This window comes from Hydra vulgaris, chromosome 10 (assembly GCF_038396675.1).
Source record: "Hydra vulgaris chromosome 10, alternate assembly HydraT2T_AEP".
Lineage (NCBI taxonomy): Eukaryota > Metazoa > Cnidaria > Hydrozoa > Anthoathecata > Hydridae > Hydra > Hydra vulgaris.
The window spans coordinates 28,126,571-28,152,746 of record NC_088929.1 but is presented as its reverse complement, the minus strand read 5'-3'; the positions used below and the strand labels follow the sequence as shown (position 1 = coordinate 28,152,746).

At 30.1% G+C, this 26,176-nt stretch overlaps 2 protein-coding genes across 2 annotated transcripts in view; both read left to right on the top strand.

The window, feature by feature from the left end:
- The window catches only part of LOC100205497 (serine/threonine-protein kinase TAO3), a 70,122-nt gene extending 66,652 nt beyond the window's left edge, over positions 1-3,470 (top strand). The window contains exons 18-19 of the mRNA XM_065807687.1: positions 2,237-2,419; positions 2,505-3,470. Coding sequence (XP_065663759.1) covers positions 2,237-2,419; positions 2,505-2,903 — 582 coding nt within the window. The 3' untranslated portion in view covers positions 2,904-3,470. The remainder of the gene's footprint in view (positions 1-2,236; positions 2,420-2,504) is intronic.
- Positions 3,471-5,011: 1,541 nt separating this feature from the next.
- LOC100199415 (uncharacterized) lies at positions 5,012-23,431 on the top strand. Its single transcript, XM_065807686.1, has 8 exons — positions 5,012-5,331; positions 6,320-6,612; positions 6,690-6,960; positions 16,127-16,278; positions 16,651-16,753; positions 22,310-22,551; positions 22,675-22,963; positions 23,133-23,431. Exons 1-8 carry the CDS (start codon positions 5,069-5,071, stop codon positions 23,401-23,403), a joined length of 1,884 nt encoding a protein of 627 aa, XP_065663758.1. The 5' UTR covers positions 5,012-5,068; the 3' UTR covers positions 23,404-23,431.
- The last annotated feature ends 2,745 nt before the right edge of the window (positions 23,432-26,176 follow it).

The window sequence follows — 26,176 nt, the reverse complement described above, 5'->3', positions numbered from 1 at the left end:
AAAAAACTGTAAGTTGTATCAGTCAGGAAAACATAAGGACGGGAGAAAATTCCAAAGAACCAGTTAAGGAAAATAATTAAATTAATTAAGCATATTTAGCATGAGATGTAAAAAGCAACATGCATTATTTAAATGTAAAAAAATCCACTTATGTATTGTTATGTAAAAACATCTGTAAAAACACTGTAATTGTAAATGCTAGTACTACTGACAGTAGGTAAGATGAGCTGATTGTATATGGAAGGTAAATGTCATGTATATATTATATAAAATTTAAAAAACTTTCAAAAACTTTCTAACAATACAAAAATTTCTAACAACAAAAGAAAACTTTTTTGCTTATACTATTTTGTTTTAAATTTTAAAAGAACACAAAAAATATTTTCTTATCCAAGCAAAAAAATTGAATCTTTATTGACTATTGTCTTACCACTCAGGGAACATCACATCCATTAGTAAGGTGCTCCAAGAAGGCCACAGCAGAGTAGTATTTGCACTAATCACTGCGCCACAATTGCACAAATATCTAGCTACTAATGCTTATGCTCAGTTTTTAAATTAATTTTTCTTTAAAAAATTTTAAAGAAAAATTAATTTAAAAAGTTATCAATTTGCCATGACTCTTCCCCCTTCCTTCTCCTTCCCCCAATAGTTCTGTTTGCTATTTTGATTATTTACGTCATAATTTAACAATCCGCTAAAATTTGCGTCATAATTTAACAATCCACCAAAATTTGCGTCATAGTTTAATATTCCACCAAAATTTGTATTAAAAACAACTTAATTAAAAGTTTTTTTCATTGAGAGTTTATTCCAAAAAAGTTGCTAGCAGAAAAGTCTAACAGATAGAAATAGCTTATTTGACATACCTAGCTCCCCATGACCCCTTTTGTGGAAACTCTTTTTCTTTTAAAATAAATATAGTCTTAATGAGAGGATTGAAATTGTATTATGGCTTTAAAATTTGAAAAACACCATGAGAATTATCACACAATTTTTATCTATGTTAGAGATACTTATGTTATATTTTTTTCTTAATTTGGTAATTACCTAATCAATGAGGTAAATCTGCACATCTTCTGCAGACTTTTTTTTATAAAGTAGAAAGATGTTAATTTCAGACTCTTCCTTTTGAAATAAATAAATGAGGGTTCTAATAAGCTCTAAGTATGTGGAAATTTTTTGGCTCTAAGAGCATTTTTTTGAATAAATTATTTTCCTACCATTTATTAAAAAGTATTGAATTAAATAAGGAATAATATATTGAAATGGTCACTGACGAATAGACCAAGACCTGTATTTTTAGTTAATTAATTTATGTTTGTTGTCTTTTATCAGAAAACTTGCGTTTGAACTATTAGTTTAGAATTAACTTCTCTCTTTCAATAAAACTTTCAAACTAACTTTTTCCTTTTGATAAAATTCAGAATTAACTTCTTCAGTTTGAATTTAAATTTAGTAAAGAGTTCTCACTCTTGAAAGTCCAACATTTAGTAGTCGTAGCAACATCACTGCAATCAGGCAATTCCTTCTTTAATTCTGACCTTAGGATTCGTTACTGAAAGATCCATCATTGAAAAGTAACAGCTTGAACCTTTTTAAATGTATTTACCTCCTTTACTATCACTTTTAAACTTAAGTACTTTACAATTTTAGGGGGTTGTACTTAAGTTCTTTACAACGCTGTAAAAAGCTGAGTTAAGTGCAAAAACAAATGGTATTCTTGTAAAAAATTAAAAAGATATTGTAAAACTTTTATTGAGTCAAGTTAAATATTTTTGAAATATATGAAGTTATCCTTAATTTTTATCTGTTCTGGAGAATCGATCTCTTTAATTGCAGCTTTGATTAAAAATAATATAGTTATTAGACTTTTCACTTATTGTTTGAAATGAAAGATAAGTAGAACGTATGAATATAATAATCAGAGGCTATGTGACAACAAAATCACAAAGATATAGTGAAATAAATAGTATGATATATAAATAGTATAAATAAATAATATAAACAACGCACCGCATATTGCATTGTTTGTATAGTAATTTTTCTTGGGAGGTAAGGTCATTCAAAAACGTTTTATTACATGACAATTGATACTTTATTTCTTATTTTTCTTTCTTTATAAATAAGATTTTGATTAACATTGGGTTAAAAGAAGATTAAGTTAATAAACTTTAATTTGCAAGAAGAACGTGTGAATTTTGTTTTTTACAAGTTATTATTTTTTTGCGTGTAGCTTTGTTCAGATGAAAAGCAGTTAAATGAATTAAATGCATTACGCGTTCAGCTGAAACAAGAGCAAGACATACTTGTTAATTATCAAACGAGACAGTCTACACATTTGAAAAATCACATTGATAAAGAATTGCAAGAGTTAAAAAACAATATTACACTTCATAAAAGTGTTCTCGAAGATAAGGTATGGTACACTTATTTAATTTAAAGTTTTTGTCTCATCATTATTATTATTATTTTTAATTTATTTCTTTTTATTTATCTTTTAGATTCGCGAAGACATAAATAAACTTCAATCTAATCGGCAAAAACGCTTATTAGATTTGCAAAACAAGCACCAGCAAGAACTTATAGAGTTTGATGGTCTTTCAATGGGATATATTGACAATAGCATGCGCTCAAAATATTTACCAACATCAGGTAGCCCTAGTCTAAATAGATTAACAAATCGGAGTAGTCCTCTTACCGGGCGTATTTCTAGTTTGCCCTTAAATCGGTTTCCAATTTTTCGTGATAGTTCGGTGAGTATGAACAGCTTGCAGCAAACAACTTTTTTTTATAACTCGCAACTAGAGAACGATGTTTCTCACTTCACAAACCCGCGAAATCGCGTGAATGAAAATAGAAATGGCAGTGCTGTAAATCGACGATCCTATATCGAACAATGACAAGTTTAATTTGTCATTCCCGCGAATACAGTTATATATATGACGTATTAGTATTTAAAAAAAGAGCAATTTTATAAGATGTCTTGTATAACTAAAAAGTAACGGATATATTAACAGCTTGTTACAAGGTAATCACAGAAAATTTGAGGGAATTAAACATAATAATCGAAAAAACAACTATTGTCGTGCATCGTTATCATAATGTATGTTTTAATTTACGTTATATTTGATATAACTGTGGCAATCCTAACATTTTTTAAATTCAGTTATTTTTTCTACCTACACTGCAACTTTTTGATAATTTAAATACCCACTTCATCTTGAGATTCAAGATAAAGAGGTATCACTGCAGTATAATAATGTCTTTGATACAAATTTCTTTAACTTTCTTTGGTTTTTTGTAAAAAAAACAAAAGACTTTTGATCAAGCCAATTTTTTTTATAAAAAACTTGTTGATAAGTATATTGTCTGTTTCATTGTCAATTTTTTTTCTTGATTTTACTACTTTGCGACTTTTTCTGTTTTGCATTTTTTTTTTTTTTTTTTTTTTTTTTTTTTTACAAAAATATCTATTTTAAACTTAGAATTTTCAAGCAGACTTTTATTGTAAATAAATTTTTTTTCCTGTTCTGTTTATTTAGAACACCAGTTGTAAATCTGTTCTGTTAATTATGAATAGCTATGACTGGATTTTGTTTTGTATTATGTTATTTTATAGAAATGTAGATTTTAGAATTGGTTTTGAAAAAAATATTTCACTTAGTCTTAATTTTTGATTTTTTTTCAGTTGATATTTTCATTTTTTGATGCTTTTATTAACATTTAAAAGTAATTTTTTATTTAGTTTCTAATGATTTTTTATTTTAGGTTTTCTTTTTAAAAATTAGTATTTTTATATATAAACATTTTATATGTTCATTCATATAGCAATCCTAGCAATCTTTCAACATTCTACACCAGTATTAAAGTCACCTAAGCAACCTTTTGTTTAAAAGCTTTTAAACTTAAAAAAAAAAATGAAACAACTTTAACTTGTGGATAATTTATGCGTGCTATGTTTCCCAAGGTGCTTTAATAAAAGTTATTAAAGCTCCTTGATATTTCCAATAATCAATCCAAATTATTCCCAGCGAAGCACAAATTCTCCGTGGTTTCAATGTTACCGTCTTTACAAACTTTTTACTTTCTTTTTTTCTATATTGGAACAATAAAGGACATAATAACTAAAATTTTTTTTTTTTTTTTTTGCAGGCCCGTGTTTGCTTTGTTGTTGTGTTTGTCTAATTATACATGTATTATAACTTAGCTTATAGGGTTGTCAGACGAGAATGTCTTTTTGCGTACGTGGAATATTTATTATAGAATTGCTACAGTAAATTAGTTCAATATAGCTCAAATATATAAGTTGTTGTTTTTATTTGTATTTGCATAATATTTCAGCTTTTTCTTTTGTTGTACTTTTTTTTTTAAGATTAGTTTCACGAAAAACATTCTAAAAATTTATTTAAAAGCCCAACATTACTACATATAAAGTGACAAATTCATATAAATTACTTATAACTATAGCAACAAGTAATTCAATGAAAATCTTTATTTTTTTAGTAGCTATGTTGTTTGTTTCTCATAATATTGAGCACTATATTTCATTATGCAAATGTACACACGCATTGTTTCTCATAATATTGAGCACTAAATTTAATTATGCAAATGTACACACGCATTGTTTCTCATAATATTGAGCACTATATTTCATTATGCAAATGTACACACGCATTGTTTTCATAGATTTTTGTAATATAAAAATTTTTTTCTTTCTTTTAATCGTGTTTGTTGCTGTTCGAACAAACTATATGTTACAATGTTATTTATTCTTATAAATTATTTTTGTATAATGCTTTAAAATAATAGTAATAAAAAAAAAAAAAAAACAGGAGTAAGAAAGTTAAAACAAAGTCAAAAAATACTACAATACTTAAGTAGAAAGAAATTTATTTGTAAGAAGAAATCCACACATTTTTTTTTGTATCGTTTATTTTATTCGTATTATTTTATTGTGTTACATAAAAATATTTTTTTATATAACCAAAATTATTTATTGTTAGTCTAAAATTTAAAGTGACAATTTGTTTTTGATATTTGTAGAAAATAAGAAATTACTTTTGCCATGTTCAGACTGTTTAACTATGATTTGACCAAAACAGAAATTACTGTAACTTACCCACTCATATACCTTCATGGAGAGTGCACAAGTAAAGCTTCATGGTTAAGCTGCTTGTCTCTTGGTATTGTTCGCAAGTGGCCTGTACTAAATGGGTACTTTAAAGTGTATGCAGAGCTTGCAGTCGGGTTGAATGAAGTTCATTTGACCAACGAAGATTGCGTGCCATTGACTATTAAGGTTATATATCTTAAATCTGAAAATCCGAGGTAACAAGGTGTTTATGTTTTTTTTAACTATTCTAATTACAATGAACTAGGTTTAAGCTTTATGCTACAACTCAAATATTAGAATACTATGTTTTGTTGATCAAAAACATTGTAATGTTTGTTTGACGTTTGCTTGAGTATAAATTGTGCGTCACTCCTAAATTATTATTAAAGTTACGTCACTCCCAAATAGGATCAGCTTATAGGCTACAAAAAAAAGCAATGACAAAATTACGGTAATAGAAATAAATAATGAAAACGTTTAAAAATTTAATTTAGAAATTTATAGTTACTAAATTTATGGTGCGGCCAATGTAATATTGGTCGTTTTAACGATGTTTACAACCCTGGTATAGTTGGTATAATATGTTATGCAACAATGTTGATAACTGTTTTACGACGATTATAAAAATGGTTTTATTGACATAGTACTAGTAAGATTACCACTGTAATTTTACTTTCATTTAATTAGAATTATTTTTTTATTGATGCAATCGAAATATGTGCATATTATTTTCGATTATAATTCGCATAAGTTATGCATATTATTTTCGAGTGCATAAGTTATGCACGTTATTTTCAATTGCATACGTAGAAAGTATACTGATATAGTAACGTTTAAATTTTTTATTTAATTTTTAAAGTTTTATTCATTTAAATGCAAAATTAAATTATTTGTAAGAAAAATTGTTTTACATCTTAGCCTGAGTAGTAAAAGCAGTTTTTATTAGTAAATAAAATAATAGAATGCAGTATGTTTAAACTAAATATCTGCATTATTCTAAATTTTTTCATTACTTATGCCCTTAAATCAAATACGTTGGGTTCTTATCGCAGAAAAATTCTTTGTTTTAAATATGGATCAATCAAATTGTTGGCTTCAGCTAACAAATGCTCTGTTTAACGAAAAACAAAATTAAAATTTTTGTTTTTATCATGATTTATTGTTACGAAGGAATTATGTCCTTTTTGTGCATTTATTTTTCAGAAAGGTTCTTCCTGTGTATATTGTTTGCAAAAATTCTGATGGATCTTTTATATCACCTGACAAAACACGTGAAAATAATGTAGATGAAGCTCTCAAAAAGATTCAATTGAACGTACGATTAATGCAGACCTTTTTCGCGGAATCAATGTACGAGCATGGGTTTTCTAGAAAGACTTTTGAAATATATGAAACTAATGAAGGTGTTGTGTTTGTTGATATATTGTACAGCGATTTGGATATAAATGAAGCTCAAACCATGTCTCCTGACAGTCTTTATTCATACTTTATAGAAGGCGAGCTTATAATTTTTTGCAAGTAAAATTGTAACATGGAGATGTCAAAAATAGTAAATAAAATATTCTTCATTTAGAAATCACTAGAAAAATCAATAAACCAAACACCAAGTATTTGTGTTTTATGTCATGTACTCGCTACAAGGCTCCCAATGAAGAAAATAATTTCACCATAGGTAAAATTATGTCATATGTAACTGGTCACGCTGCACTCGGTGGAGGTGATATGGCCTTGTTTGGAACTGGTTCCTTTCATACCTGGGCTACGCATATGGAAGAAATATATTTCAAATTTTCGGATAATACTTTAATCGACAGAAAGTGCATGTTTGACGATAGTTGTGGAAGGTAATATCTAATATTTTTAAGGAATCTAATATTTTTGATGATAAATGTTCCATAACATATTTACAATATACTCTCAATCATTTGCATAATTATTACAATTTAATTTTTATATACAGTAAAAACTCCCGATAGCTCGAACCTCCAAGATAGGGATGGCTCTTTTACTAATTTTTTTTTTACTTACACGAGTAAGTTAATTTTTATCAAAAAGTAAATTACATAAGTAATTTTAAACGTTTCATGTAAATTTACATTTCCGTATAAGTGATTAATTTTTTTGAAACGACTTTTACTTTATAATGTCAGTTTTTTTACTTTCAAAAGTAAGTTATGTAAAAGAAGATTACATCAAAAAGTAATTTACTTTTACATGTAAAAGTAAGTCACATAAAAAAGCTGTTTACTTTTACATTTAAAATTTTTACATTTTACATTTGAAAATCACATCAAATAATATAAAAGTTCCTCAAACTGTAATTTACATTTACCTATAAAAGTAACTAATTAAATTAATTTTAAAAAAGTTATATTAAAAAGTAACTTGCATATGAAAGTAAATTACATAAAAGTAATATGCTACCAAATGTAAGTTAATTTTACAAGTAAAATAATATTTTTTAAGTAGAAATTTTTTATATTAAAAGTAATAACAAATCTTTATTAAAAATAAACTATATAAAACAAAATTTAAATTACGTAAGCTTACATTTTATATAATTTGTAAAGTAAATTAAAAGTAATTTATATAAAGTAAGTAAATAAATTTACTTACATTTTACAATAACTTTTACAGGATCTTGTACAAAAGTAATGCAAAAAAGTAAAACTTTAAGGCACTAACATTTAGTTTGCCGCAACATTTGATTTATTTTTTTTTTTTTTTTTTTTTTGTTAATTCACCTCTTCAAGGCCGAGAAGGCCACTACAGACGAGGAGGCTACTTATTTATGGTATAACCATCAACTCTATAACTCCGAAACACAAACCTTGACGAACAAGGCCGCTACGCGGAGAAACGAGTTAAGCGCGGTACTACAGGGGACGTGATGGGGATCGAACTCGGAACCTCTCGCTTATGAAGCGAGCGCTCTACCACTACCGCATGATTTGCGCGATTTTAGGTACTTCGTCCCTGTAAAGTTTGAAAATATCAATAATAGGTTTCTGCCCATGATAAAAACCTTCTCTAGTTACGGTCCATGTTTTAGCTATAATAAACATTCTCTGAATCAAACCGTCTCAAAAATGTTCACTTTCTGGCCAACCATTCGAAAGGTCTGAAATTTAGACAAAGTTGAAACAAGGCACTTAGCAGAAGACGCATACACCCATGGGAGACTCAAAAAGGGTAGTTTATTTGAAAGGAAAATAATTGGCATAATAGTTAGTTCATTTTAACAAGTTTTTTTGCGTAAATGTATTTATTGTTTAAAAACTAAGGAGAGAAAGTTTAAACCTGTCCTTAATTACCATAAAGTCTTTAAATGAGTTTAATATGATTTTTAACAACACATTGAAAGACCTAATTAGTACGTAACTATTAATAATACTATTAGTTAAAGATGCTGTTGACTAAGTAATTCTAATCGGTTTGGTGATAAAAGGAATCGCCGCATTTTCAAATTATGAAACCTTTTTTCATTGCTTTCCACATCGTATAATACCATGCAATGCTTGTATTTAAATCAATTTAAAATTAAATTTTGTATTTTGTTTAATTTATATTTTCATGGATAATATTTTTTAAACCATTCCATAAAGTAAAATTCCATAAAGTATATTTTCACAACTTGCTTGGTCTGGACAATATTTATGATAAAAAATAAACAGATTCTTACATATTGCAAATTTGAGACTAGAATTAAAAGCTTTCTTCACAAAATGCATAATCCAAAAACAGTTTTTAAATTTTTCAAAAAATTCTAAAATTTACAATTTCTAATTTTTTTTAGTCCAAAACATATATTTCTGAAAAAGTTGAGTTTGTAGGTGTTGTTTGTTACAGATGCTTGCTGTTATAGTCACACAATTGAAGAGTTGTTTTCCATATTCTGGATGAGTTGGGATGCGCTTGTACCGCTCCCAGTGAACCTTGAACCTTGAATGCATTGCTTCGGTTGCTTGTTCGTTGAAGATTCCGAGGGAGGTTTGATGTTTTTCTACAAATTCAGAAACATGGTAGAAAACAGCATGGACCTTAGGTGTCACCGATATTGGCAAGAATAGGAAAGAAGTTTTAAACTTCTGAATCGTTTCTTTATAATTTTCCTGCAGAGTTGTTCCAAAGCATGAAGTGACAACTTCTTTGAAATGTCTTAGAGTTTCAATGAAACCAAATGCTTGATAGGCACAAGCTTTTTCTGCCATTCTTTGGAGAATGTCAAGGTTTTGCAAAAGCTTATGGCATTCATTGCCAGCCAAGTGTCCGCCATGGTATGGCTGGAGCTGAATGTGCAGCAAAGTTAGCCATTCTTTGGCACCAGGCCATAACTCAGAAAGATTCTTGAAAAGATGATTGACAATTCCAAGAAGAAGATGGAGTTCCATTGGTGGAATCACATCCAAAATGAGTGTTGAGTCATCCATTTTAAGTGGTGGATGGATTACATTGTCAAAATCTTTTGCTGATTTTGTAACTGATCCAGCTGCAACATAGGCTTCAAATCTCTCCTTGATTGATCCGAAACTTCTGGATGTTCCACATTCTGAGAGATAGTCAGAATCCATGTTGCACCAGCAACAAGGGTGTTTACTTGAATGGGATTGAATTCCGCAAATGATGTTGGCCATCTTGAGATCGCATGAAATGCAGAAAGAAACATCATTTAATTGAATGATGTTCATCATCAATTTGACGTTCTCATATGTTTCAGAAACATTTTCAGCGATGGCAACTATGAGCTGCCGTTTGACACCTGTGTCTCGGGCAGATGAGCTTGTCAGCAAGCGAAGACTTTTTTGTTGAGGACTTCTTGTTTCATCATCTTCATCAGTTACCTTGATAACTGCTAAGCTCATTTTCAAGAATGATCCTCCTCCATCAATGCCAAGCTTGACAAAATGATTGGAGCCGTATTCCCTAGACAACAACACCTTGTTGGTTAAGTCCTCAAGATTTTTGCAGTGAATGATTGTTCTCTTCTCTTCAGCTTTTCCTTTTTCTGCTGAAATGTTGACAACTGATAGTTGAAAGAAATCATTCAACGATTTTCCTACAGCAGCAAACTTTTGCTGGAAAAATGGCTCAACTAGTCGAGTTTCTGTTGCTTTGTTAAGTGTTGAGGCAAGTTGTCGCATTCCCGTGTTGGATAGTCCTGTGTTCAACTGAACTTTTAACAAGCTTTGCATTGTAAGTGTTGAACTAGTTGATTTGCGTGCAGATGCTGGGCCTAAAAAGCAAATGAAATAAATTTAACAACTTTTTGTTACTTGTGAATGATTACAACAACAATAGTTATGAGTAGAAGTGATTCCCACAGAAGTTTATTATTACCTGGTGTTAATGAAATAAACTGCCCTCCTCTTGCTTGACTCAGCCGGACAGTTCCTCCAGGAGATACATCCTTTGAGCTGATGATGGCAGATGCAATTTGCTCAGCACCAACAGGATCTGATTGGACCAATGCTTGCAAGTTTTTGTGTCTTGTTCCGATTGTGCATGAATGTCTGAAACCTATTGCAAGAATGGACAAACATTGTGCGCATCTTTTCTCTGATGACTATAAGCGGGACTTTGGTGAAGGGCCAGGCTTAGAAGATTCACCTTGGTCAAGGTTTCTGTTCTGTTCTTTTGGTGCCAAGGGATGTTTCTGGTTGAGCTTGAGTTTTGCTATTTGGCAAATGAGGCAGTCACATGGACCAGATGTTCGTGTCAAAGGCTTGACAATGATTGCAGAGAAGTTGTAGATTGCAGGAAGTGAAACACTCATGTCCCCAGCATCTCTTTTTTGCAAGAGAGTTCGGCAAGCATTGCAAATAGCCTGTGGGACTCTTTCATCTGCAAAGTCAATGTCTGTTTTCAACAATTTGTGAATTTTTCCAATGATAAAGTCATTTAACTCTCGGTCTCCTTTCCTCATACAAAGAAAACAAACAGACTTTCTGCATTCTTCATGTGTTTTTGCTTTATTTGGCATTTTTGATGCTTTATGTCTTCATTTTAAAAAATGATCTTCATTCAACAAGGAAAAATAATTATGAATGTTTTTTATTTCATAAATTTCATGATAATCTTTATGTGTACACAATTTTTTTGTGTACATAATCTTATTGTGTACTTCATGCCAATGGAAGGGGGATGACAGGGAAGGATTTAACCCTTTTTAATTTGAAAAGTTAGTGCATGCATGCGTGCGTGCGTGCGTGTGTGCATGCGTACATGTACATAAAATCATTGCTGATGCTTAGTCATTACAAAGTAACTAAATTCAAATGAAATTAATTTTTTTTAGTTTCCAATAATTATTTGACCTTCTGGGATGTTTGAAATGGCTTAAAATTATTTTATTATGATCTCTATATACCTACAAATTAAAAAAATCACTGTAATTTATGATTTTGAGCTGTTTTTTTTTGTGGAAAATCTTGGATTTTGGTTATTTTCACTATATAACTTAAAAATGAAAAAAATGGCTCGGACGTAGTTAAAAGATTTCAAAAACAGCTCTAAATGTTCACACTAGGTCTATTTAATGCCCATCTAAAAGGATTTGTTCGGTCCTTTCGGGTGATGTTAGCCATGGATATTTACAGGGTGTGTAATATACTAAAACAAAAGAATTTGGTATTTCAGCTACACTTATAATAATTTTTTAGATACAGTATATTTTTTAGATATAATTTTTTAGATACTGTATATTCCCAAAAAATACAAAACTATAATTGTCAATTAAAATAAACTTATTAAACTCAAACTTCAGAAAAACCCATGATCATCAATTTTTAATGACAAGTTTTTAATGACTTTATTATGTACAGATATTTAGGGGCTCGGCAATAAGACTATTTTTGTCTTCTTCTTGCCCCGCCATTCGTATATTTTACGAAAGAAAAGTAATAATTTGTAACGGCAAATTTAGAAAAAAAAAATTATAAAAATTAAAAATCAACCACTGAATTAAAGAATGTCTTTTTGTAATAAAATAAAAAAACAATGACGAAATCAAATTTGAAAAAAAAATTAATTTGATAATTATCAAATTAATGATAATAAAAATAAGAATAATTTGAACGATGTTATAATATTGTTTGAAAAATACAAATGATCTTATAGACTAAAGTCACTTATAAAAACTTAATTTTCTTCGTTATTCTTCAACAAAGTCCGCGTCATTTGATTCACGGAAAAACTTATTCACGAAAAAATAATTGAATTAACTTTCGCTCCGAACTTTTGAATGAGGAACAGAATTTGATTGTCAGACGAACTTATAACTTAATTAAAGATAATATTTTAAATCCCCTAAATGATTGGGGTCATAGTTTTTAAACACTAAGAGGTTATTGCATGACCTTAGAGACTTGTTAATGAACTTAAATTTAGTTTAAAATGTTAAAAAAATGCACCTATATATAAATGTTATAAACTCATCACTCTCACACTAATGGCATGAAATGCTATTAGTGTGAGAGCGATGAAAATAGCGATGAAATTGGAAGTTAACATTTTAGGGGAAGTTAACATTTTATTGTTAACAGACTCCGATTATCGCAATAGTCTTGAAAATAAACATGAATATAAAAATGTTTGGAGTTTGCTCCATGTTGTTACATAAAGTTAAATTCTCAAACAAAAACAAAAAGCTTGCTGCAAACCTGATTTTAAATATATGATTGGAATCTGGTTGTTTAAGTATTGTGATTTGCACTTTTGTTAACTTTTTTACTTTAAATTTTTGAAAATTTAAAATAAAAAAGTAACAAAAATTTCTCATAAAAAGAACTTGAAGTTATTTCATCTGTATGATAAAACAACATCAAGACACTTTTCTTCACAATCGACCATATAATTTTAAAAGTGCGCTTTTTTGAACCATCCTTTTAAATTCGCTATATTAGATATGGTAGTGTTGTAGTTTAAATTCGCTATATTAAATGCGGTAGTAGTGTAGTGGTAAAGCGCTCGCTTTAAAAGCGAGAGGCCCTGTTCGTCAAGGTTCGTGTTTTGGAGTTATAGAGTTGAGAAAGGGTTATAACCACTATTAAGTAGCCTCCTTATCTGTAGTGGTCTTCTCGGCCTTGAGGAGGTGAATAATAAAAAAAATAATAATAATAATTAATTAATTAAAATAAGCGGTTGTTGTGTTGTGTTTAACTTTAATTTTTTTTTTTTAATTAATCTTCATGTTATTTATACCAGTTATTTAAAAGTTTTTTAAAAGACTGTCTGGTTTATTGTTCCTGCTTTGGAAATGGCTCTGCATTTTGCAATATTATAAGTTTTGTATTATGGCTTCTTTTATTTAGCGTGGTTGTTGACTAACTAGAACAACTGTTAGATAATAGAATAATAAAGGAGTAATTGTGTCTGGAATAGACTAATTGAAATTTGTTAATTCCAGACAACAGTTTTATGAATAGCTATTAATAAATAAATTTAAAAAAAAAAATTAATTTTCATTTCTGTTAGAGTGGTTGTTACGACCAGAGCCGTCCCGAACGGGGTGAAGTGGGTTTTCTCTCCCCCCCCCCCCTGGTGAAGCTGTTATATATGCATTTGAGTTAGCACATTTGCACATTTAGCATTTCAATTGGCAAGTTTTGAAGTATTGTTGGCAACTGTTAAATATCGAGGACCTTTTTTTTGTGTGTGTGTGTGTGTCTCTAGTTGGCAAAAAAATATATAGGACACCCTCCCCCAATTGAGAAACCTCTTCTGGACGGCCCTGACAACAACAAAATTGAATAAGAGAAGCGAAAAGCAGCAGCATCGCTACAAATATACCCGGCTCCTTTACGGTAAATTTTTATTAGGGCCACTAACCTATTTGCTCCCGAAAAAAAAATTAATACTAAAACAAATCAAAAAAATGCCTTTTTAAAGCTTTTTTGCAAAAAATCTTTCTTTCTAAAAATTTATAAACCCCAACTTTAAAGAAAAACAAAATATTAGAGAAAAAAATATGGATTTTAACACGCATGTTCATTGGAGCTACACAAATGCTGTCAAGATAAAGTAAAGTAAAATCAAAAAAAAAAAAAAAAAAAAGATTCAAAAAATTGGAGTTCTCCAGTTTGCTCTGAAAACAATTTTAAGATGCACTTTTATTAAATTTACACAAATGCTGGAAGTTTCAGAGCTCTAGCTAGTCTGGAAGGTAGTGTGGAATGTTTGAAAAAAATACAAGTTTATTCTAAAGCACTATTTTAATTGAATAAGATTTTATTTTTTTAATCATCCGGGTTGGACACCAACGCAACGAAAGGAGGTTATTAGGGCGTCCACAACCTATAGTAGACGATTGAACAGCTTTCCTTACCATCTTATTTTAAATAGATTATATATGATAAAACGCAACAAAAGATTATATCTGATAAACACTACTTTAATCATATAAATTATATCAGATTGTTTAAATGACTTATAATTTTTTTGAAAACTGTTTTAGCAGTCGATGTCTTTGCGGAAACCAAAAATGTTATATTGCGTCATATTACCATAACAAAATACTTGATTGAAAAGGCAAATACAAAGAAAAAAAACTGGAGAAAAAGCGCGGTCTGACGAACAGTGACTTAGTCAAGGTTTACATATGCATGAATTACCCATAGCTTAGAAATTATGCTTCCCCCCCCCCCCTTCCTTCCGCCAAAGTTTTACTATGGCCACTAACCTATTTCTGCTCAACAAAAAAAAAAGATATAAAAAACAATGACTATTTAGCAGCCTCTATAAGCACTCATGCGGCAGGAAGGCCGTCTCTACACTACTGGTGTACCCGCATGTTGACTATATTTGCCCCTAATTATAATAGAACTATCCTTTATGATATACGTGAAAAAAGATCCTTTCCCAATGCCCCACCACATACACTGCCCACATACATCAGAGTATTACCTGAAGTATAACCCAGAAGTACCCTCAAACAGACAATGGATTTGAATACGCTACCTATCTCAAAGTTTATGTTAAATCAACATGAAATTACTGTTCTTTGAGAAAGTAAATAATATAACTTACATTTTACTTACTTACAAAGTAAAGTATAAAATTTCAAAGAAAAAATTTAATTTTATTTGTAAAAGTAAATAACAATTTTTTTCAAATTACTTTTATGTAAGCTGTTTTTGCTAATTAATTACTTTTACACGTAAAAGTAATTTGTTGTCATGATGTAGTTTTATTTTACTTTGTAAAGTAAGTGTAATGTTTTTTAAATATATTTACGTAAGTTTACTTCATAACTTTTTTTACATTTAAAAAGTAAATTACATTTACATGTAAATTTTTCTCATAATTATAACCAAAATTACTTTTCAAAATAATTTACTTTACACGACTAACCTTTAAAAGTAAGTTACATTTACAAGTAAAAGTAAAAATGCAAATAACTTTTACTTGTTTAAGTAAATTACTTTTTCAAGTAACAGTTACTCATTTAAAAAACTTAACTTAAGTAATTAAGTTTTACACGTTATATAATTTATGTAAAAAAAAACAAATTACTTTTAAATGTAAGTAAATTATATATTATTATATGAGTTATGTAAAGTAATTAACGCTAAAAATCAATTCGCGTTTTTACATCAAAATAAGTAGAAGTGCCATCCCTACTCCAAGGCACGAAGAAAATGGTTCGACTTGTCAAATGTTCAAGTTATTAAACGAGTTTTATGAGAAATGGGGTTCTATGGAAATTTGAAAATACTTAGAGTTCTGGAATTTCGAGTTATTGAGGGTTCGGGTTATTGGGAGTTTACTGTATTACACATTCTTTTTTAATCAAAATTTAAAATTGCTCATAATTTAATCGACTGTAAAAAAATTTTAAATAATTTTTGTTGTGGGATTAGTTGTAAAAGTGGGACTCAAAGTGCTTTTGGTTTCCATTTTTTCGTCCTCAATTTTAAAGTTAGAAATAACTACAGCCTTTGCACTGTTTCTTGGTTTGCATTACGTACTGAGCTTATTGCAACCATTCAAATAATTTCTAACTTCTGTTTACAGAGGAACACATTGGGCTAACTACTCAACTAGTCTAGGAGCAGCGATTCATGAACTTGGCCATTGCTTTGATTTAGCTCATACGCCGTCTGGTATTATGGCACGTGGTCACGATGACATGAATTGTTTTTATATTGTTGTTGAAGGTTCAACAGGTGGTATTCTGTAACTATACTTCTTTGATAATATTAGTACACACAAAAAAAAAAGGTAGAAATTTCTACCTTAGGGTAGGATATGTGATATACCCTTAGTAAGGTATATTTTTCTACCTTTTAAGGTAGAAAATTATATTAAAAACAATTATTTGTCATACAATTTTCTACCTTAAAGGTATAATTTTCTACCTTATAAGGTAGAAAATTACACCTTACTAAGGGTTTATCACATATCCTACCATAACTAAAAATTTCTACCTTTATTTTTTAGTGTGTAGTGATTGTCGTTTTATTACAAATTGAAAAACAAACTTTTCTAAATAAGTTAAGAAAAATATTTTTTAACCAATTTAATGTATTATAACTTAGTGAATGAGTTTCAAAGTACATCATTGTCTAATGAACGTTATTTGGCTAAGTACAATGGCGCTCATTGGCATCGAGCATCTGCTATCATTCTTAACTATCATAAGTATGCTATTTATATTTTCTTCATGTAATATCAATTTTATATTTAAAAAACAATATACTCAATCAAATACTTTACTATACTGTATAAGCAAAAAGTTATAATGTGAGGGAGAACGAAGCCTAAAATTATTACACAAAAACTTATTACTATTTTTTTTTTTTTTTTAAACATCTTTGCTTCCAACAAGGCTGCAAGAAACCACTAATTAAAGTTGGAAGTTACTGCAAGAGAAAAGATGAAGATTGAAGAGCAAGATAACGATTGACAGACGTCTTAAAGGATTGCAAATTATATGAATCAGGAAAGCAAGATGAAGGAAACGAATTCCAAAGAACTGATGATCGAGGAAAAAAACTAGACGAATAAGAGTTTTTGGAGCACTTAGAAACAGTCACAGAAAAAGGATGAGACTTTATTGAATGACGAGTAACGCGAGAATTAATTTTAGTAGATGGCACAAGAGACGCTAGCTCTTTAGAGCAGTGCCCATTAAAGTGTTTGTAGAAAAGAGAAAGAGAAGCAACATTACGACGATGTGATAATGGTTGGAGGTTGGCTGCTAGAGCAGATCCAACAATGTTTACAATGCGTTTTTGCATCTTGTCTAAAAGAGAAAGTGCATTATTAGAAGATCCGCCCCAGATATGACAACAGTATTCCATACAAGGGCGGGTTTGAGATTTATAGAGATAGAGAATAGAATCCGAAGTAAGAAAGTGTCGAGCTCGATAAAGAGATGTAACCTTAGCAAATGCTAATTTTGCAACAGATTTAATATATGGTTTCCAAGAAAGATCAGAAAAAGTGGATGACTCGTCAAGTACATTACCGTTCATAAATGTAGGAAGATCTAAATTTTTGCGATAACGATTGGCTGAAAAAATTTTTATCTAATTTTATTCAGTTTATCTAATTTTATTCAGTTCAGATAAAACTCTCATCTTAAGAGTTTTATCTGAACCGAAGTTTACCAGCAACTGTGAGCCCCATGCTGTAGCAGAAGTAAGATTCTTTTCAAGCTCAAATGCCCCCTCCAAGCAATTAGAGAGTGTTGGCTTCTTATCATGACAAGAATAAATGGTACTATCATCAGCAAACAATGCCATCTTAGATGTCAGAATATCTGGAAGATCGTTAATGTAAATTAAAAAGAGTATAGGGCCAAGGATAGAACCTTGAGGAACCCCTATAGTTACAGAATAAGAAGAAGAGTGCTGTCTATCGAGGACAACTTTTATACTACGATTGGAAAGGAAGGATTCAATAATCTTAAATACGTTGCCAGATACACCGTTAGAAGAAAGCTTATGGAGAAGACCAGCATGCCAAACTTTATCAAAAGCTTTAGAAGTGTCAAGAAAGATGGCCTTAACCTCTCCACCTTTATCTAATGCGCGTTAAAACCTATCGGTTTTTACTGTTAGCAAATCAGCTGCAGAAAGACAAGATCGAAATCCATATCTATGTTCAGAAAGTAACTTATAAGATTTAAGCTGAGAAATTAAGTGTTTGTTAATTAAAGATTCAAAAACCTTGCTTATGATAGGAAAAAGACTGGTAAAAAGAATGGGACGGTAGTTAGACGAATCAGATTGCTCTCCAGAATTTTTGAAAATAGAGATAACAGATGCCGCTTTCCAGCAGGCTGGAAAACAAGACTCTGATAAGCACTTGTTGAATAGGTTTGAGAGTATAGACAACAGCTCCGGAGAACACTTCTGCAAGACTATAACAGGTATGTTGTCCGGGCCACAAGCTGTAGAAGAGTCTAAGCAGGAAATCACTTTAGATACAGAAGCTGGAGTGATACGAATGTCAAGCAATGGATCAACCTGTTTGTTGGCAATATCAGGTAGAACGCAACTAGTGGAATCAAGAGATGATATTGATGAAAAGTTCTTAGTAAACAATTCAGCTTTGTCTTTAGGTGAGGTGACAGTCTGAACCATACAAGAGAGGTGGAATTACAGATTTGCCCTTATTATTGATACTCATAAAGATTCTCCAGAAGTCACGAGAGCCTAATTTTTGTGATGACATACGAGATTTCATAACCTGAGAATAGCGAGCTCTGGCGTTAGATAAAACCTTTTTACAATGGTTTCTAGCAATAATAAACAGACGTTTGTTTTCTGGAGAATTGTTTTTTTTTGTTGTTGTTTTTTTTTTCTAAACAACGTTGAGGTTTTAACAGTTTTATATAAATTCTTGTCATATTACAGCTTGAAATAGATTTGTATACCCCCGCTATTTAAAGTATTTGTCCCCGCTATTTAAAGTATTAACGGTTTACGGTACCCAAATATTAGGGATTTTTATCCAACCTTTACTACCTGTTTGAACTTTGCTTCCCCGCTTAGCTATAGATTTGGTACTTTCTTAAAAAATGTTTTTTCGGCAAGGAACATATTAAATCCCTCCAGGATTTTATTTTGTGTCATAGTATTTTTACCGGTTTTAGAAACAGATAGCCATATTTTAAATATAGCAAAATATAAAGTATCTTTTTTCATTATCCGGCATAAATACTACTTTTATGTCAAGTTTTTTAAAACAGCCGTTTTAAAAAACTTGACATAAAAGCCGAATTATGAACTAACTATTCATGATATTTATATGAACGCCAAACGTCCGCAAAAGTTTTTATCCGCCATGATGGGTGGCAAAAAAATGTAAACGAATATACGATACTAAAAGCCGATCTGGTGAAATCGATTTAGTTTCTGATTTGCTCACAATTATGCGATCACAGTATTACGAGAGTCTTAATTTTGGAAGCAAAAAAAAAGGATACGAAGAAAAATAATCAGTTCTAGAAATTATTTTTGAACCGTATTCTTTATCAGAAAAATACTGTAAACTTACTAATAACGTATATTAGACAAATGCCGTAATCCAATTTTTGCTAATATATATACTGCTACCTAATCAACTTTCCCAGTCAGTTTACAAGTCATAATTTAAAATAATACAAAGGTCTTAAATCTTACAACTATGTAACCAGTGGTCTTGTTCACAACGTTCCTGTAAAGTTTATTCATGATGTAAGGTCTATTTATATAGTTACTAGTCGTGTAAGACATGGTCAGAGCATTTTTGCTATTACTTCAACAAGAATATGCGTTAGCGTTCAAAAAGATAGTGAAGTTATAAATGTAGATTGCACATATATGACTGGTTTAGGCGAAGTCTGTTCTCATATTGGAACAGCATTTTATTTAACGTTAACATCTAATTTTCGAAAAAGAAATAATGATTATCCTTGTACATCTTAATTGTGTGCTTGGTTGCCGCCAAACCTTAAGAAAGTTTTTTGTTTGTCACTTTCACAAATAAATTTTACTGATTTTATTCCAATATTAAGTAAGACAGAAATTGCTAACTTTACAGCAAAATATTAGATAACGCAAGAGATGGTGTAGTTCTTCGTGTAACTCCTGAATACAGTTGTAAGTATATACCTTTAGTTGCAAAACTAAATTTAATTGTTTTTAACTTTTACAAAGGAGAATATGAATAATTAAAATCATGAATTCGTGCAACTTTGAAATTAAAATTTTTCAGATATAGAAATAAGTGAAGATGAAATAAACTGATTTCAGATCATACAAAACCTCAATCTCAATCAAGTTTATGACTTAGAGCACTTGCAGGGGTTATAACAGCTAGTAAATTTAAAGCTTGTTGTCATTCTAATATAGCCATGCCTTCTAAAAATATAATAATGCAAATTTTTTATCCATCAAAAAATTAATTTATTACCAAAGCAATAAAATATGGTTGTAATAATTAAATTGTAGCTAAAAATTATTTAAAATCTTTAAACAACTCACAAACTCTTGGAGATTTTTGATTGTAGATTGCTTAGAACACGCAGATGGCCATACCTCAGAGCAACTCTTGATAATATTATGAAATGTACATGCTTTCCTCATGAATACATAGTTGAGATCAAACGTCCATTTAAATGCACAAAAAGAAATGTCTTTAAACTGGAAAATAACAATAAAGAGTTTTTGCATGGAAATAAATGACGGAAAACATTATTTAAAAAGAACTTCTTAATATTATTATCAAGTTCAGCTACAAATGTTAAATTCAAATATTCCGATTTGTTATTTTATTGTGTATGATAGTGAAACCAGTCTATTTGAAGTGAAGCCAGTCTAATTGAAAAATATTATGTTGATAAAGAACTTTTCACTAAAAAGTTAAACAAAGCAAGAGGTTTTTTTATCTTAACAATATTGCCTGAACTCCTTGCTAAATGGTATTCTTGAACTCATAATGCTTTTGTAAATATCGAGGTATTAAAACAAAGTAGTAATTTTAAAACAATACGTACCGTCAAAGGGGGTTACTTTGGCCAGCATGGGTAACTTTGGCCACACTTCGGTAAAAAGATTATAAACAAAATACCCACATAATAATTAAAGTTAAAGTGTAATCTATGATTTGCATGTATGAAAGTGGGAAAAAATATATATTTAATGGAGTTATAAGCTAGATAATCTTTTTACCGAAGTGTGGCCAAAGTTACCCACGCTGGCCAAAGTAACCCCCTTTGACAGTATTTGTGATGAAACTAGAAAGAGTATTATAGTTAAATGTTTCAATTTAAACAGCATTATAAAAACCTATCATCTTAATTGTCTTGGACTCACAAGCAAACCAATTGGAAAATGGTATTGCCCATATTGTTGCCACAAAAAGACCAGAGTTAAAAAAAAGTTTTAAATGAATAGATAAATATAATTCTACATTGTGTGTGTGAGTGTGTGTAAAATAAAGTAATATCAAGTTTTTGACTAACCTATTTAAGTGAAAAAACAGGTAACAGAAATTTCAAATTATGTATGTTTATATAATAAAATAAAGTATAATTCATTAACATATTCCATAAAAATACCATTTAGTATAATATATTACATATTCCATCAACTGATTAGTTTATTTGAAAGTATTCCTTGCAAAGTTGTGTACTTTTTTCTTAAGAGCCAATCAAATGTTCAACGTTTATTCGTAGACAGACAGTTTTTTATTTCCAGTGCCCATGTGTTTACGCATTATTTAAACATTTAATAAAAACACGCAAGAAGACTTGACTTACCAGTAATAAAATGTGCATCGCAAAATGTAAGCAAACTCCAAATTCACAGTATGGTGCACAAAAACTTTTCAGCTTTTTTACATTTGTTTACATCTTTTTGCCACCCATCACCCAGCATGTAAACTTTTGCGGACGTTCAGCGCTCATAAGAATACCATGAATAAATCAGTAAATATTGTTTACCAATTATTTAAACCTTATGTTTGCAATACTTTGGTTTCAATATGAAACAATATCATTGGATAGTTTTTTTAACAAGTGGAATGTGATTGGTTAACTTTAAATTATGATAACTACGGTATTTTATTAAAAATTATGCTACTTCGAAGGTTTTATTAAAAATTATGTTACTACAAATTTTTACTTCGTTCTTCCTCCAGCTAATTATACCACTTTGGTATAAGATACTTTACATATTTTTTGAAAATAATTTTCTAATTATCTAGATGGTTTAACTCACGCAGTGCCTCGGCCACAGATCTAGTGTGTGATAAAGTTTATTTTTCTGAGTTAACGCCAGTGTTAATGATACCTGGTAGAATAGGGCCGTTTGGTAATAATGGGCCTAGTACCCAGACCAGTCAAATTGATTTTGACTCAAAAGTTTGGTTAAATAAACACAACTTGTACTTAAAGGGCATTGTTTTATTTTGGGACACTTATTTATGCGGAATACAATTTATCGGAGGTAAATATGAATATAAGTTACTAAGATAACTAATACTAAAGTAATGCATATATTTTTACATAGGTAAAAATATATGCATTATAAATAATAATATACTAAAATAATGCATATATTTTTACATAGGTAAGCTTTTAGATAACAATGAAATATGCTCTCAAATTTACGGATCGTCCGCATTTTGTAAAAGATCAACGTTTGACCTCGCTTTAAATGAAAAAATTACATCTATCACGTTGAGATCAGGAGCATGGGTTGATGGGATTCAGATTTCATCTAATTATAAGTCGTCACGCTGGCTGGGTGGAGCCGGAGGTAACGTTATACATTACAAAATACCTGAAAACCGTTGGGTTGACACGATATTCGGAAGTGCTGGAAAATATGTTGGCAGTTTTGGTCTAAAACTAAATGAGTAAGTTAAAACATTGAGTTTTGAAGTTAAAAAATTGAATTTGAAAGAATTTAATTTTGAAGTTCAAATAAAGTAAATTACTATCTTAACTTGAAACCATTTTTAATTTCAAAATATTTTAACTTTTTGTAATAAAGTTTTTTAAATTGATTTTTATTGTTTTTTTTAGCTACGAAGAAACTCATGCCCCTCAACCATTTATGTTTCACACAAATAACGGAATTCGGTTACTCGAATTTCGAAATAAGTCGGGCGAAATTATTGCACATAAAGAATATCTAAATCGACCCCCTAAGAACCTAGTAATAAGAGTAGAAGATATAATTTTATATCAATCCCGCGTTAATAATGAAAAATCTAGTGAGAGTGGAAATGAAAAAATTATTAGCGGAATGTTGCTGGACGATTCAGGAGAGGTTCTTCGATTTCATTTAAATTAGTTTTAACTTATTTTAGTTTTAACTAAAATATTGTCATTTTTTTAAATTACGTTCGTGCGTCCGTGTGTGTGAGTGTGTGTAAAATAAAGTAATATCAAGTTTTTGACTATCCGTCGAAAACTTGAGCCGTATTTACCTACCCGTAACCTATTTAAGTGAAAAAACAGGTAATAGAAATTTCAAAAATACCAGTATCGATAGTTCAATCAAATGCAATAAATATCGTCAAGTAAAGACGACTAAAGTTAAATAAATTAAAAATGGAAAAGGCCTTATTGATAATTGTGTTATATAGTTTAGCTTATTTAGTAATCAAAGATATTACATTATATATAATTTTATCTTAACTGAAGTTCACCAGCCACTGTGAGCCCCATGCTGTAGCAGAAGTAAGATTCTTTTCAAGCTTAAATGCCCCCTCCAAGCAATCAGAGAGTGTTGGCTTCTTATCATGACAAGAATAAATGGTACTATCATCAGCAAACAATGCCATCTTAGATGTCAGAATATCTGGAAGATCGTTAATGTAAATTAAAAAGAGTATAGGGCCAAGGATAGAACCTTGAGGAACCCCTATAGTTACAGAATAAAAAGAAGAGTGCTGTCTATCGAGGACAACTTTTATACTACGATTGGAAAGGAAGGATTCAATAATCTTAAATACGTTGCCAGATACACCGTTAGAAGAAAGCTTATGGAGAAGACCAGCATGCCAAACTTTATCAAAAGCTTTAGAAGTGTCAAGAGAGATGGCCTTAACCTCTCCACCTTTATCTAATGCGCGTTAAAACCTATCGGTTTTTACTGTTAGCAAATCAGCTGCAGAAAGACAAGATCGAAATCCATATCTATGTTCAGAAAGTAACTTATAAGATTTAAGCTGAGAAATTAAGTGTTTGTTAATTAAAGATTCAAAAACCTTGCTTATGATAGGAAAAAGACTGGTAAAAAGAATGGGACGGTAGTTAGACGAATCAGATTGCTCTCCAGAATTTTTGAAAATAGAGATAACAGATGCCGCTTTCCAGCAGGCTGGAAAACAAGACTCTGATAAGCACTTGTTGAATAGGTTTGAGAGTATAGACAACAGCTCCGGAGAACACTTCTGCAAGACTATAACAGGTATGTTGTCCGGGCCACAAGCTGTAGAAGAGTCTAAGCAGGAAATCACTTTAGATACAGAAGCTGGAGTGATACGAATGTCAAGCAATGGATCAACCTGTTTGTTGGCAATATCAGGTAGAACGCAACTAGTGGAATCAAGAGATGATATTGATGAAAAGTTCTTAGTAAACAATTCAGCTTTGTCTTTAGGTGAGGTGACAGTCTGAACCATACAAGAGAGGTGGAATTACAGATTTGCCCTTATTATTGATACTCATAAAGATTCTCCAGAAGTCACGAGAGCCTAATTTTTGTGATGACATACGAGATTTCATAACCTGAGAATAGCGAGCTCTGGCGTTAGATAAAACCTTTTTACAATGGTTTCTAGCAATAATAAACAGACGTTTGTTTTCTGGAGAATTGTTTTTTTTTGTTGTTGTTTTTTTTTTCTAAACAACTTCGCTTCTATCACAACGATGTGATAATGGTTGGAGATTGGCTGCAAGAGCAGGTCCAGCTATGTTTTGCTGATAGATAATGGAAGTAACGGTTTCGATTGGCAATCGCAGCAGCACAATGTGAGGAAAACCATGGAGAAGAGTGCGGCTTGACGTTAAAAGTAACCCAAGTCTAATTTTTTTTTAATATAAAGATAAACTCTTCTAGTTTTAAAATATATTAGGTTTTAAAGCCTAAAAATTTAAATAAGCGCTAAATTATCCAGTTTTAGTAGTATACATAGCCATAAAATCAAATATGAGTTTCCAGCATGTTTAGAGATACTAAAATTTAAAAATTTAATTATTGTGAAAAAATACAATTTCCATGGCCATATTTAAATCAATTTAAATAATAAGATATCAGTTATACATCTTTATAGCAAAGCTATAAGCTACTCTTTTAGAATATGGTTAAAAAAAAATTACTAAATAAAAGCGAAATAACGATATCTATTTTTATTAAAGGTTGCACGTGCATCGTGAGCGTAAAATTAAGATCGCGCTAAAGGTTCGCTTAACTTACGTTAGAGTTAAATTATAAACAAATGAGAAATCTTTCGTTTACATTTTTAACTAAAATAAACAAGGTAGTATAAATGTATCAAAAGAGCAACTATTATATATACTTAACTACTTTTGCAATTACTATAGCAACACTTTTTTTAACTTTAAATTTAAGAACATTGGTTAATTAGTAAAAAATAAATTTAAACTTGACTAAAAATAAATGTAAACAATATATTAAGGGATTATAGATACATTTACAATCTATGAAAGTACGCTTTTTTTTGAGACTCAAGTTAAAATAATAGTTTTTAATAGTTAAAAGAGTTATAAATTTAGAAATTAATTAAAATTTTAGTTAGGGCTTTTAATGATTTATAATAAAGTTGAAAGAAAACTGATAGATCCTATGAAAGCTCAAACATTCAGTGTTTACTTATAATATAACAAGATACTCATTGAAGCAAAATCTTAAAGTTAGCTTAAAGCAGGTTGTAGCATCAATAATTAATTTACCCCAAAACAGTTCACTTTAGAACCCCATAACTCTACTCAAAAATAAAACCAAAAAAATATATTGCTTCAATGAGTTTATCATTTATTTTACTACAACTGTACAAAATTTCAAAGCACCACAACAAGTAGTTCTTAAGTAATTTATT

Excerpts from the sequence above, each read along its gene's own strand:
- LOC100199415 (XM_065807686.1), top strand. The coding sequence starts at position 5,069 with ATGTTCAGACTGTTTAACTATGATTTGACCAAAACAGAAATTACTGTA. Across the intron at positions 5,332-6,319 it reads CTTAAATCTGAAAATCCGAG|AAAGGTTCTTCCTGTGTATA; the intron begins GTAACAAGGTGT and ends TTTATTTTTCAG. Across the intron at positions 22,964-23,132 it reads TTTGGTCTAAAACTAAATGA|CTACGAAGAAACTCATGCCC; the intron begins GTAAGTTAAAAC and ends TGTTTTTTTTAG.